General features: G+C 39.1%; 1 protein-coding gene across 1 annotated transcript in view; it reads right to left on the bottom strand.

The window, feature by feature from the left end:
* Positions 1 to 833: 833 nt before the first annotated feature.
* The window catches only part of CD28 (CD28 molecule), a 24,851-nt gene continuing 11,192 nt past the window's right edge, over positions 834 to 14,492 (bottom strand). The window contains exons 2-4 of the mRNA XM_014461937.2: positions 6,764 to 7,120; positions 6,384 to 6,508; positions 834 to 1,008 (exon numbers count right to left, since the gene is read on the bottom strand). Of these exons, the coding sequence (XP_014317423.2) occupies positions 880 to 1,008; positions 6,384 to 6,508; positions 6,764 to 7,120 (611 nt within the window). The 3' untranslated portion in view covers positions 834 to 879. The remainder of the gene's footprint in view (positions 1,009 to 6,383; positions 6,509 to 6,763; positions 7,121 to 14,492) is intronic.

Here is a 14,492-nt window from a genome sequence, read left to right as displayed (position 1 = left end):
TTGAAGGTATTCCATTGGTCAAAATGACTAAATATGACCAGAAATCATCAAAGATAATGTCTACATATTTCTAAACTAAAAGGAAAACAACATTAAATAGGAACTCAGTGGTTCATTTCATGAGTGAAAGACAGTGTTTTTGTGTTTTAAAAATGTTTAAATCTCTCTATCCTCCCCTCCCACTCTAACCTATCCCCACCCTAAACCCCCATTTAACCAAAAAGAATGATTTTCTAACCTTTCTTCTCCATCTAAAAAGTTTTAGGCTCAGACAGTGTAGCTCAGTGATTGATCCTCGACCTATAAACCAGAGGTCACAGTTTGATTCCCAGTCAGGGCACATGCTCAGGTTGTGGGCTTGATCCCCAGTTAGGGGGTATGCAGGAGGCAGCCAATCAATGATTCTCTCTCATCATTGATGTGTTTATCTCTCTCTCCCTCTCCCTTCCTCTCTCTAAAATCAATAAAAACATATTGAAAAATAAAGTAAAAAGTCCTTCAATTTCACACTTTACTTGACCACCACGTGCAGAGGGGTAAGAAAGGAGTAAAACTGTAAGCAGATTTTAAGGCTAACAGAATTCACTCACTTTTTATGTTCTACCCTAGCCTCTCAATCAAGTCAATAAATATATAGCAAGTTTGAATTTTGGTCGTGACACTACAAGACTTAGTCTGCCATGGTAATATTTTTAAACTTCATTTCAGCTTCTCAAAGTGATGTCATTTGATCAAGTCGGTCAAGAAAAATTGTCATTTGTGGCCCAACAGGGGCCTGAGGTGGCCGGCTGAAGATGAGGCGGTCCTTTCCTATCCAGAGCAGTGGTGTTGAGCAGGTGAAGAGGTGTCAGCCGGCTGGCTTCTGGATAGGGGTCCATGTCAGGAGCGGTAGGCCGCAAAGTCTCTTGATGGAGCATAGGGATGGTAGTGCCTGCGGGTGGGCCCCAGCCTCCGGGGGGTCATGTTCAAGTAGTCGCTCTGAAGGACCCTGTTCCTCTTACTCTTCATCTGCAGAAAAGAGAAGTGTCATTGTGAAGGGCCAGAGACATGGAGGGAGATATCAGTTCTAAGACTTTGGAGGCAACTATTCAGACCATAGACTGTCACATGAAGCTGAACATCAGAATTCATTAAGCACCTTGGACTTGAATCATGACTAATCAAACCTAACTACTTTGGACTCTTCTAAATTAACTTGAAAAATCTGAATCAGAGAAGGTATCTTAGAGAAATGCACCCCTGTTATTCTCAAAGAAGTCATTTAACCTGAATTTCAAAAGCATATCTCATTTACATATCTGCTGTTGATATATAAATACTCTTGAAGGTCCTTCCTCTTTTGCAAAGGTTAAGCATCCCCACTGCAATCTTCTTACTTTAATCATTTGCTTAACAAGCTGTTTTTCCATAATTAACCAGAGAGGACCTTCAGCCTTCAGAGATTGGAGTAATCATAAATTTATAGCAGTGGATTCCAAATGGGAAGATAGTTCTAGGCAACTAGTTGTATTTCTATTCCTTTATATGTATCTACATTTCCTGGTCCTCAGGCTCAGCTCCCTCTGGAAGAATTTCTATGAGGGGTGAGAAAAGTAAGATGATACTTAACCTGGAGCAAGAGATATTCTTCCATAAATCTTAGCAAAGTTTGGATTAAGGAGCATCTTCTCTGGATCAATAGGATGGTAAAATGTATTTGAAAAAAAAGACCCTCAAAATTCTAAAATTAGAAAGTCATCCAGATTTCTGGATTCAGAATTCTCTATTATGGAAAAAAAAATGCCGATTTCCTGGCACATAGGCCTGATGCATAAGTAGAAATGTTGGACATGAATGATATGAACTCCTGCTTAAATAAGTCAGCAAATGGCTTCAGCTCTGGCCTTATTTCCTTGCACATCTACCTGAGCATTTCACACCTTCCTTGTCAAAGGGGCATGAGTAAGTAGTAAAGAAAGGTTGGAAAAACACTGACCCCCACATTACTATATATGAGTAACATGTTTTCAGGCCTCATTTTCTTGAACTCTCAGCAGCATTCTTTATGATTGATTATTCTCTCCCTTTTGAACCACTCTTCCACTTTGCCTTCCATGAGGTGGTACCATGGTCAGAGAGGCGGGTTTTCATCCTGCCTCTCTGACCATGCTTTCTGGCCTCCTCTGCAAGCTCATCCTTTTCTAACTAGCCATTCAGTGTTAGAGTTTCTCACAGCTTTGTTCTAGGCCTTCTCCTTTACTCACTCCATTCTCACTCTCCCTAGGCAATCTCATCAACATTCACAGCTTCAATTATCACCTATTCACCCAAATTTATATCTCTAGACTAGAGTTCAAAGTCATTTTAAACTCAACACAAGAGCCCTAGCCAGTTTGGCTCAGTGGATAGAACATTGGCCTGCAGACTGAAGGGTCCCAGGTTTGATTCCAGTCAAGGGCATGTACCTCAGTTGCACGTTCCCCAGCCCTGGTCAGGGTGCTTGCAGGAGGCAACCAATCAATGTGTTTCTCTCACATAGATTGTTCTCTCTGTCTCTCCAACTTCCTTCCACTCTCTCTAAAAGTCAATTGAAAAATAGCCTCGGTTGAGGATTAAATAAACAACAACAAAAACCCCTCAAGGTCTTCCCCTAAACTCAGGTCCTCTCCGAGGATTTCTCATCTTAGTGAGTGACACTACATATATAGAGTTGCCCAAGCCAGACCTCCTAAGCCTCATTCTTGCCTTGCCACCTCCAGCTCCTTATCCCCTGTCCTAGAGGACATTTGACAATGTCTGATGACATCTTGGGTTGTCACACCTGGGAGGAATGCTACTGGCATCTAGTGGGTAAAGGCCAAAGATGCTGCTAAATATTCTACATTGCACAGGGCACCTCCCAATGACAAAGAATCTTTCAGCCAAAAATGTCAATAGCTCCAAGACTGAGATGTTCTAATCTAGAATCTGGTCATGAAAAGAAACTGGAATGAAAAGGGAACAATAGATACAAAACATATCGAATTAGCTTGAGTATTGTGAGACTGCTTGACTCCTCCTTCTTGTTCATACCCAAGATGACTGAGGACTTGAGCCTGGGTGGCTTAGAAGGATGGTGTTCCATCCATAGACATTAGGCAAGGCAGTAGGAAAAGCATATTTGAAAGAGGTTATAAATTCTGCTTTAGTCATTTGGGACCTGAGATGATGGATGGGTTATCTAGCTGGAACTAAGAAGAGGATAGTATTAAACACACATAATTGGAGGATTCGTTCAGAGAGAGGTAGTCATGGAAACCAAGTGCAGGAGGGAAGCTGCTCTTCAAACATCTTGATTCTATATCCTTTCTACAAAAGAAAGGCAGGAGTTTTCTTGGGCACAGGGTTACAGCAGGACAGGAATAAGGACATGAAAATGTCTGCTCCCAAATCAATGTGGAAGTGTAGAAGGCTCTGATGATGCCCTGGGAAGCATTTTAGTACTTATTCCAACCTTGAAGACTCCCCTTGCCAGATTCCCAAATGACAGTCTTTGTCTCCAGACACCCCAAAAAACTATAGCTGGTAGAGAAGGCCCAACAATGAAGATGTCTTGGTTTTGGGTTCTCCGGGTTCACACAAAGACTATGAAAGATCTGCTGCAATAACTCCCATGCTTACTCTCACACTGTTATCAGATGGTGGGTTTAGTCATTATTACCCTACTTTTAAACAACAGTAGGATGGAAATGACACATGTATGACTGAAAACACTATACAGAACCCACAGTGTCCATGTGCATCTAGCATTTGCGTATATGTTTGCAGAGTACTCACCTGATGTATCTGTGTGACTAGGTCACCTCTCTGACCCTTCACCATCAAATTCTGCTAAGGGCATATGATTTCAGGAACCACCTCCCTTGACCTACCCTTCCCTGCAGCCCTTACCCACTTGTTTCCTAGGAGCAGCAGCATGACACAAGGTAATTTGGTAAATAGAGGATTGAGTGAGAGTAACAGGTGCTGGTCTCTGGCAGCCTGGCCAAGGGGAACTCTTTATTTATTCAAATGTCAGCAATAGGTCAAGAACTGAGATAGAATCTGCAGCTGCTCCCAAAAACCCACTCAGCCTAGAACTGCCTACAATAGCACGTCAAGCCCTCAGGAAGTTCCGGAAAACAGCAATTTATACCAAGGTACAGTGCAGACCAGCCAAAAATGGGATCCCAAAAAAGTACCCAGGAAATGGCTAACCTCTAAGGATCCCTAATGGCCTGGCTGCCTTGCTCAGCAAGGGGCTAGTTGCTTAAACAGTAACAGTTGCAAGAAAAGATGAGCCCAGGGTGAAAATGCTGTATTATTCTATGAAATATAGATATATGTTATGGGGTAACCAAATTGACTATAAGAGGCCACAGATGATAAGATATACAAAGCACTTTAATTTCCCAGTTTATAGGGATCCTGTAAGACAGAATAAGACAAAAATAAATTTTTTAAGACAAAGCAAGATGAATCCCACTGGGAATTAGTGGTACTGCCAAAGAAAAACCCATAGTGTCTATGTTGTTTCCAAGTTGAAAGTAAACTGTAAAAACTCCTTAAAAACGAGAAGCTAATTTTGTCCCTTTGGTTAATAATCAGTACCCTTCTGGCCACAGAAAGTTAAAGCAGTTCCCAAAACTACTTCCTGCAAAGCTAGTAAATTACATTGACCTAGGTCAGCATATTATAGGGGAGCACCTGTCCTGGAAAGGTACCCAAAAAGCCACTATACCTGGCTTTTAAATTAAGACATTGAGATTCCCGATGGGATCAGAAAAAAAAGCACACCAAGAATTAAGAGTCTAAATTCTTAAATCATTAGCCAACACCACAGTGGTTCAAAGCTGGAAGGGACCTTAGATGAAGACACAAGGAACCAGAAAGATAAGGGACTCAGCTAACATCTGAGGAAGAACTTAGGCAATATTTCACTGCATAAAAGGCCCCCATCAGGCTCAAGCAACTTGAAGAAGGCAAGGCTGACAGGCACATTCTCAAGATGATACCTAGTATAAAGGATTTCCAGGAACAAGCAGCCACTTTGTTCCCTCCCCTGAAGAAGGTAGAGATTGGGCAACAGGCAGCATGACCAATGTTCAGAATACCCCGAGAATCTTCTAAAATGGGAGAAATATGTGGGGAACAATCGAGAGGTAAACAGACCGACAAGAGATTGACAGAAGCCCAAGTTGTATCTATCACTGGTATGATTTGTGAACCCATGGCTGCCCAACTTGGCCCAACACCAAGACTGTATGTAGTAAGTACAATGGCTACACATGGCATAGCTCCCAGAAATCTCTGACCCATGTCTGGTTTAGTTAAATGAATGGAGTATGCCTTAAAGATGTGTGTTATACTTCAGATATGTTTATTTAAGTCCTTAATTTGGCTTCCATGAAGGTTATGAGGTTAAGCATCACTAAGTATTAAATGTACTTAATCCTAGATAGATGGCAAATATAAAGAGAAATAGTCCTTTATCCTTGAGGAGCATACATTTCTTGTTGAAGGAGCGAACGACTCATACATGCATATGACTTTTAGAAAACATTTCAAAGACAAAATGAAATCAATACATGATTATTCTATATAAGAATAATGTGTATATAAGAACAGGAAGTCCCCGAGTAAGGGAAAGATCCTTGATAAGGAGGTTCCCTTCTTAATAGTAGATATGATCATCATGATATCCTCAGACCTCAGCAAAAAATTCAATGCTGAAGTAGGTAAAAAAAAAATATACCAAGTTTAGGCATGAAATTTGCAAAAACTGGTAAACTCCAATTCAGTGATGAGAGCTCAGAAAAGTCTAATTCTCATTATAGTTTCATAATGACAGTACCATAGTTGGTCTCACAAAATTCAACTGCTTCTGAGGAGATAAAAATATGACTCAGAAAAACAGACCTAGTTTCTTTGCTAGGTTTGAATGCATAATTTCAGTGGCCAAACTTATCATGATTTTTTTACCCTGAGCCAAAGTTCTTCATTGACTTCAATTGTCTAGATTCCCAAGTTGCTTAGATTTTTATACATATGTACACATTAAAACTATTTTATATGTCATAATGATACTGCAAACGGGGAGAAAAAAAGTAATTGTCCTTGGTACCCTACCCTTATTTAACCATTTAGCTTTTTATTCTGTTTGGCCACCTAACCAGTGCCTTCTGGAAAATAGAATGCCCATCAGATTTGTATCCCAGAATAAGCTGGACAGGCTAACAGAGAACCTACTTCAATCTCGCAAGGGAAAAGGAACTAATAAATATCACATGTTAAACGGAAAATAAACTACATAGGCAACATTCTTGAATATGATCAGATCATATGTGGCAGAAAAGTTTACATAAAAGCAGTGCTGCTTCTCTTACCCAGTAAGTAAAAAGAGCCACTGTTACCAGCAAGCTATACAAAGCCAAGACTCCAACAACCACCACCAGTGCCCAAAATGGCTTAGAAGATTCAGGAGTTCGGTGAGCTGGACAATGATGATTCTCTGAAAAATAGAATAGAGTGCATTAAATGACATGGGAGTGGCACTTGAGTACATTTCCTTCCTTCTGAACATTATGGAAGAATGTGAGAGGGACCAAAATATGCAAAATATCACAAGCTTAGAATGTGCAGACTTCCTCTTTGGCCTATTCTCTTTGGGATTTATCCAATCCCACTACTCATCAGGGCCTAGTTTTCAAGGCTACAGTTGAAAACCATTCCTTTAAAGTGGTACATTCGTAGAGTTGCATGTTACCTTTCACATGGATAATGGTTCCATTGCTCTTCTCATTGTCAATGTAAGGAGGAGGATACATGACTTCTATTTTGCAGAAGTAAATATCCGTTTGGTTAACAAACAAGTTCCAGAGGTAGAATGTCACTGTTTCGTTGCCCAATTTCCCATCACAGTGGAATCCTGTTTTTGAGCGAAACTCAAGCTGATGGGAGTAGTTGCCATTCACAACACAGACTTCCACAGCACTATCCGCTCCCTTATAAAGGGATGCCCGGAACTCCTTTGAAAAGAGGTTGTAGGTATACTTGCAGCTAAGGTTGACAGCATTGTTGTACACCACAAGCATGGGTGATTGCTTCACCAAAATCTTGTTTTCTGGAGGAGGAAAAATAATTTGTTTAGAACAGGGTATAGAGACTTTTTTTCTGAAATCAAAGTAAAGCAATTAACAAAATAAACAGATCTCCTACATGCATCTTGGGAAGGTATCACACCCTGAGCTAGACAAGACATGTTAAGCAAACTACTGGAGTATATAGATGCTACGGAGTATAGTAACATTGTTTTTCTTCCCTTCCTCTCCCTTCAATTCCTCCTTCTCTCTGTGGGTGCCAGGAGAAGGAAACCAAACTGGGTAACCATCTAGGGTTTCTCTCCAGCCTTACTCAGTTTCCCTGACCAAGTCCTCCTTTTTAAAAATTTCTGCAAAGGAATCCTAGTCTCATCTTTTTTCTTACATCAGCTCTCAGAGTCAGATCAGGAAGAATTTGAATGCCCATTACAACAGAATCCAAATAATTAGTAACAGAAACACAATTCCTGGAGGGCTCAGTAAACAGAAATACAAATGCCTAACCCAAACTTTCTGTAAAGGAGGGAGATCCTGGCATTTCTTGTTGGGGTTGATTCTTCCCATCAGAACCTGCCCGATGATTTCTTCTAAGTACACAGAGAAAAAGGCCAAGCAAAACAAAGCCACACAAAAGACAAGTTGGATTTTTCTGTGGAGACAGCTGGAACTTTTTGATTCTTTACATGTGTACTTTTTAGTGCTCTTAGGGAGTATTTGTTGAATGAATAATAAATGAAGCTAAACTTATTGTTGAGACACACATTTTGAATAAGGATTTAATGAGATGGCTGTTAGGCTTAGCTGCGGATAATGATACAGCCAGATCACCATCTTTCACTTATTGGTTATTTAATGAGATCCTATTATTTTCACAGCAGTATACAAAGAAATGTAACATGTGGTCCTTGCTCTCAAGAGGCTTGAAAACTAGGGATCTCGAGGAAATACAAATCAAAAGCTGAATGAATTGAAGCATATAAAACGAGGTGTTCAAAATGTAGAACCTGCTGTATTTTGAAAGTATAAATAAAATAAACATAAATGAAAAGATTGAAGACTGATGGTTCATTGAGCGCATTCATTTACCCTAAGAGATATCATTATCTGTAACTTAAAAACTAGCAAACGCATAAGCTGGAATTAAATAATTTTGTGGCACTATCATGAGTGAGTACTTAGAATTCAAGTGGTCTCATTGTCATTATATTAATGGCCATTATCTTAGCATAGCTTGTGGAAATATAGTTAATTTACAAAAAAAATCGTTGAAAGCAATTAATTCCTGCAACTTTTTAGTTCAATTTTACAGACATAATACTTTCAAATAAGCAATATTCTCAGGGAGTTGTAGTTTAACTGATCTTGGTAATATAGAAAATGGACAATAACATTCTAGTAGTTTCAAAATGGTGTTTTAAAAGATACAGTTGACCCTGGAACACTATGGGTTTGAACTATGCAGGTCCACTTATATGCTGTTTATATGCTGAGTTTTTAGATAAATACTGTAAATGTATTTTCCCTTCCTTATGGAATCTATAGGGTTCTCTATATACAATATCATGTCATCTGCAAATAATAACAGTTTTACTTCTTCCTTTCCAGTTTGGATCCCTTTTATTCTTTTTGTCTGATTGCTGGCCTCATAACATAAGCTTGGGAGTTTTCCCTCCTCTTGAATTGTTTGGAATAGTTTGAGAAGGATAGGTGTTAGTTCTTCGAATGTTTGGTAAAATTCATCTGTGAAACCATCCAGTCCAGGACTGATGTGTGTTGGGAGATTTTTGATGACTGCTTCAATTTCATTAGTTGTAATCTTTCTATTCAGATTTTCTGATTCTTCCTGATTCAGTTTTAGAAGATTGTTTTGTGTGTGTGTGTGTGTGTGTGTGTGTGTGTGTGTTTGAGGAATTTACCCATTTCATCCAGATTGTCCAATTTGTTGACATATACTAGTAGCTGTTTGTAATATTTTCTTAGAAATCTTTGTATTACTTTGATGTCAGTTGTTACTTCTCTATCATTTCTTATTTTATTTACTTGGGTCCTCTGTCTTTTTTTCTTGATGAGTCATGTTAGAAGTTTATCAGTCTTTTTTATCTTTTCAAAGAACCAGCTCTTGGTTCCATTGATCTTTTCTTTCTTTCTTTCTTTCTTTCTTTCTTTCTTTCTTTCTTTCTTTCTTTCTTTCTTTCTTCCTTCTTTCCTCTATTTCATTTATTTCTGCTGTGATCTTTATTATTCCCTTTCTTCTACTCCCTTTGGGCTTTGTTTATTGCTCTTTTTTCTAGTTCCTTTAAATTAAAGTTAAATTGTTTATTTGAGATTTTTCTTGTTTCTTGAGGTAGGCCTGCAATGCTATGAATTTCCCTCTTAGCACTGCTTTTGCTGTGTCCCAATGATTTGGGGATTCTTGTATTCTCATTTGTTTCAAGGTATCTTTTGGTATCTTCCTTGATATCATTATTAATCCATTCATTGTTTAGTGACATGTTATTTAGCCTCCATTTTTTGTTGCTCTGATTGTGTATTTTCAGCTAGCTGTCTTCCATATTACTGATTTGATCCCCTGCTTCATCCAACCTACTGTTTATTCCGTCTAGTGTGTTCTTCATTTCAGATCTTGCATTCTTCATTTCTGGCTGGTTCTCTTTTTATGGTTTCTCTGTCCTTTTTATGCTTTCTATCTCTTTTTGAAGTTCTCAGCAAGTTTCTTGAGCATCCTCATAACCATTTTTTGAACTATATATCTGATAAATTGCTTGTTCATTTCATTTAGCTCTTTTTTCTGAAGATTCCTACTATTCTTTTATTTGGGGCACGTTTCTTTGTCTCCCCATTTTGATTTTCCCTCTTGTGAGTCTACCTAGGTCAGACCTACTAGGTTAAAAGAGAAACATTGTCAACCCATCTATTGTATTTGCTTATGGTGTCAAAAAATTGCCTTGACTGACATTTCTGTAACTGAATTGACAAGTTGTTTTGATGATGAATTTAGTGCTTTGCTTTTCAAAGTCTTTCCTTCAGCTAAACCAGCTAAAGGTGCGGAGACAGGAAGCAGTAACCTCAAACCTCTTTCCCTCACAACTCCTCCTTGACAACAGACAACATGAGAGTAGATTGGAGGTAAGAAGGTACTTATCTGCTGCTTATGAGCAAGGCATTGAGAGCTAAAAGATTTCTCACAGATAATCTGTGAATCTTGTGCTATAATTGACTTCTGGAAAATTGAAAGTTGCTGTGCTTCCATGAGAATGGAGTGGAAGAGAAAGCTTGATTACAACAAAAACCTTCCCCTTTATGCCTATTGTAAGTAGGTCAATTACTATATTACTAACCAAATCAGCCCTCTGCACAGGTGGAGTGGATAACCATCTGTAAGGTGTTGCTCCAAGTACCAGAGAAAGAACCTTGACCCTGAAAAGAACTGCATGTTGATTTAAGTGAGTAATTATAGCCCTAGGCAGTTTTGCTCAGTGGATAGAGCATTGGCCCTCAGACTGAAGGATCCTGAGAACAGTTCCAGACAAGGGCACATACCTCAATTACAGGTTCAATTCCTGGTCCTGGTCAGGATGTGTGCAGGAGACAACCAATCAATGTGTCTCTCTCACATCAATGTTTCTCTCTTTCTCCCTCTCTCTTTGTTTCTCCCCCTCCCTTCCACTCTCTCTAAAAGTCAATGGAAAAAATATCCTGGGGATTACAAAAAAATTAGTAATTAAATATGGCTACAAAGTATTTTCTCCTATTTTATCTCATATGAACTCCATATTAACATGTGAAGTAAATCGGCAAGTTATTCATCTTTATGACCATTTTATATGTGGATAAACTGAATTCAGTGAAGTCAATGACTTGCCCAATGTTATAGGACAAGTAAGTGACCCTTAAGACTTGGCTCATACCTCATGACTCCTAATCTACTGTTACTTTCTCTCTGCCAGGTTGCATCAAAACTTCAACACAATTTCAGTGATTGATTTTAGATCCTCTAAAAGTTGGGCTTGATATAATTGGAAGGTACACATATCTAAATTGAGAGCTAGGAAGAAGAATACCATTGAGTGGGGGAGTAAATGGAGTGGGAAAAGACAGGACCAAGATAAATTCCATTTTCTCCACCATTTTGCTGGAGCCCCATCCTACAAAAAGTACTAAGCTGTAGGAAAGCTGGAGATGATCTATGCCAATCCCTTGTTTTCTAGAAAAGGTAACGGAAAACAAATTAAGTAAATAACTCTCTAAGCAAGGTCACACAAATGGTGGAAGAGCTAAGGTTTTATTTATTTGTTTGTTTGTTTAAAAATGAATCTAGGGGCAATGTTTTGAAACATGAATGAATAGAAAACCAGCTTTGTGGATTCAGCAAAATTGACTTAATTTGTTGGTCATCTTTAGAAAAAGTATGTCTCCAAACAGTCTGTGCCTCTAATGCACATACAGAAAACATTTTGCTTACCTTTGCAAAGACTTCCTGAAGGGCATAGATGGATCCCAGATAAGGCCTACAGATAATATGGTCACGTGAAATGCCTCTCTTATAAATTATTTCAGATCCACAAGCAATAATTATACCATGGCAGCTCTTCCATTTCAGCTTGCCCAAGTGTACAAAAGGGTTTGAACATGAACATTTGTCAATAATAAAGTCCCTTTTCAGTCTAAACCTCATTTGGGGAAATCCTTAACTTCAGTCTCTGTGAATTGCATTTATTTGTCATGTTTAAGTTCCATATTTCATATTTCCTTTTCTTTATCATAGCACCGTAGAGAAATAAAATACCACATGGAGGCTCATGAACCAGAGAGTAGAGTAGGCAGCACTCAGTACCTAAATCTGTATTGGGAAGTTAAAGACACAGTAGAAAATATACAGTAGATATTTAGTTAGCAATCTGACTTCCCTTCAGAACCTCTTAACTTTTTGGGGTTCCATTTCAGCACATCTGAGTTTCTTTTGCAGTTTAAAAATTAGGTTGGAAAATCCTAATCACTTTTATTCCATTTTTAAGTTCTGATTGTACAGAATTCAACATGTTAGACAGGAAACAAAGAAAATGAAAGCTTTCTGTTTTCAACCATTTTGCCCTATGATATTTGTGATTATTTTGTGAAGGTAACACTGGTTTCCCTAGCACAGAAGGACACCTCCCTCCCGACCACAGAGCTGGTGAAGTTACCATAACTTCCCTCCGAGTATATTTCCTGCACAGGCCCAGGATACCCTTCAACATGTGACCATGTGACCACTTTCTCCTTCTCAGTCCTATCTAAGCCATTAATTCTTAAGAGAGAAAAAATTATCAAAACGATCAATAGGTACTTTCTGAAAATAAATTTTGATGTGTCAGAAAATTGTTCTTTGGCATTCTAACTCTTACCGTGACAAAGTCCTGCATTCATTCAGCAAATAAATAATGGGACCTAATGTACTAGGTTCTTGGGAGACAGGAAGATGTAAGAAACGCAGCCTTTTCCTGCTAGGAGAAATTCTAAGGCAGGTGCACAATTAGCTACACTCCAAAGCCATGTATGGTGCATGAGTCCCATAGAGATTCACTGACAGTCACACGAAAGAGGCCTTGTTGCCAGATGACATGATTCTGGAGGCTTTTGAGTAGGCTGGGCTATGGCTGGATATGATGTCTGGGGCAAATCTAGACAGGCTAAATTGAAGGAAAGAACTTTTAGTGTAAGGGTTTACTGGAGACTAGCAGAGCATCCCATTTACTTAACAACGAAGGAAGTGAGGATGGATGAGCCTTTAATGTCAAGAAAAGGCATGTGGATTTTACTAGAAAGGCAATAGGAGGCATTAAAGACATCTGAGTTCAGAACAGAGTGGTAAATGCTACTTTGGGGCATTAGCACATTAGGGCAGAATGTAATGATTTGGAGCAAGGCTAGAGTGGAGGCAGAGACCCATTGGGGGCTGCTGCAATAGTGTTGATGTGAGCTCACGGGGTCTGAACTGGGGGTGACAGCTGGGATAGAAAGGATGGACAAGTCATTGGTGCTTGGTTATGCTTGGTGATGGTGGACAGGAATCAAAAATGATTTTATAGCTTTCTACATAAATGTCCTGATAGTTATTCAGCTAACAGATAAAAAGAAATCCCACGGGTATCAAAGGACTTCCTATATTAATATATTATTTTCTAAATGTATATTTTAATCCAGTAACCATATTTGCAAAATATATTTTCTCTTGAGTCACATCATTCTGAGCCCTCACTTAAAATAACTCTAAAAAAGATGAGAGTACATATATCCTGTCTGTCTCATTCTCCTTAAATCTTCCATCTCCAAAAAACCTGCTCAGGACCACCTTGGCACATACCGAATCTTCTAGAAGTTTGAAAACAATTGATGTGTTGAAAATCAACATTACATAACAAAATGGGGGAGAGAGAGCAAAGACAATATGTCCCTTAAACTCTTGCAGTCATTTCAAAGCATATTAGTATCTCAGATCCTGGTTTGCAATCTCTCCAGGAGATTTCAGAAATGGCTGGCTTGCAATTCTTCGTATTTCTCTATCAGATCATAAGAGCATCTACAAAGTGGGAGGGTGGTTGAGTTACCTTGATAGAGCTGATAAAAGCCAGAGTTTTTATTCCACTAAAGCAGCATTTTTAAGCCAGAAATATACCTGTGATGTCTTCAAGTCCAACCCCTTCATATATCAGATGAGAAAACAAAGGCCTAGAAAAGCTGTGCCTCAGTGTGACAGGCTTAAAACTCCCAGTCACATCCTCCTACCTTGAAAGATCAGTAGCTTTGACTTTTGAGCTTGAAAAAAAAAAAAGAAGGTGAAAAGAATAAAAGACATAGCGGTTCCAAAGCCAAGGGCAAGCAGCCACATCTTTGTTCCAAAAAAACACATAGAGATGCTGAGAGTAACTTTCCTGACTAGAAAAGAGAGTCCTGCCCCTGATGGTGGGCAGGGTTGGGCTGAACCTTGTGTGTTATCTCATCCATGAGCCAAGGCCACGCCCAGCTACAATGTGCATTTTTGAAGACTCAAGCAAATTCAAGTACGCATGGGCTTCAAAGTCAAGGTCTGTATTATCCCAGTGGCCCTTGCAGATATATAAGTTTAACACGAAGACCTGTTCTGAGAGAAATATATATATAGTCTTTAACATTAGGTTTGCCAGTACAAAATTGCTCATCTCCCCTAGCTTCATCCTCACACATCTCTGTCCCTATAAATCTCCTTTCTTCCTCCCCATTTTTCTTAGATATTGGTCCTCCTCTCGCGAATCCCCATGCTCCAAATCATCCCCCTCTTCATCTTCTGGAGAAAACTGCCTCCATCCTCCTTTTTTTCTTCTACCTCCTCCTTTCTTCCCTAACAGCTCCCTTTCCCCTCTAACTTGCAACAGTAGA

The sequence above is a fragment of the Myotis lucifugus genome, unplaced genomic scaffold (genome assembly GCF_000147115.1).
Source record: "Myotis lucifugus unplaced genomic scaffold, Myoluc2.0 scaffold_3, whole genome shotgun sequence".
Taxonomy (NCBI): Eukaryota; Metazoa; Chordata; class Mammalia; order Chiroptera; family Vespertilionidae; genus Myotis; species Myotis lucifugus.
The sequence above is the reverse complement of the archived record's forward strand: the minus strand, read 5'-3'. Positions and strand labels throughout refer to the sequence as shown.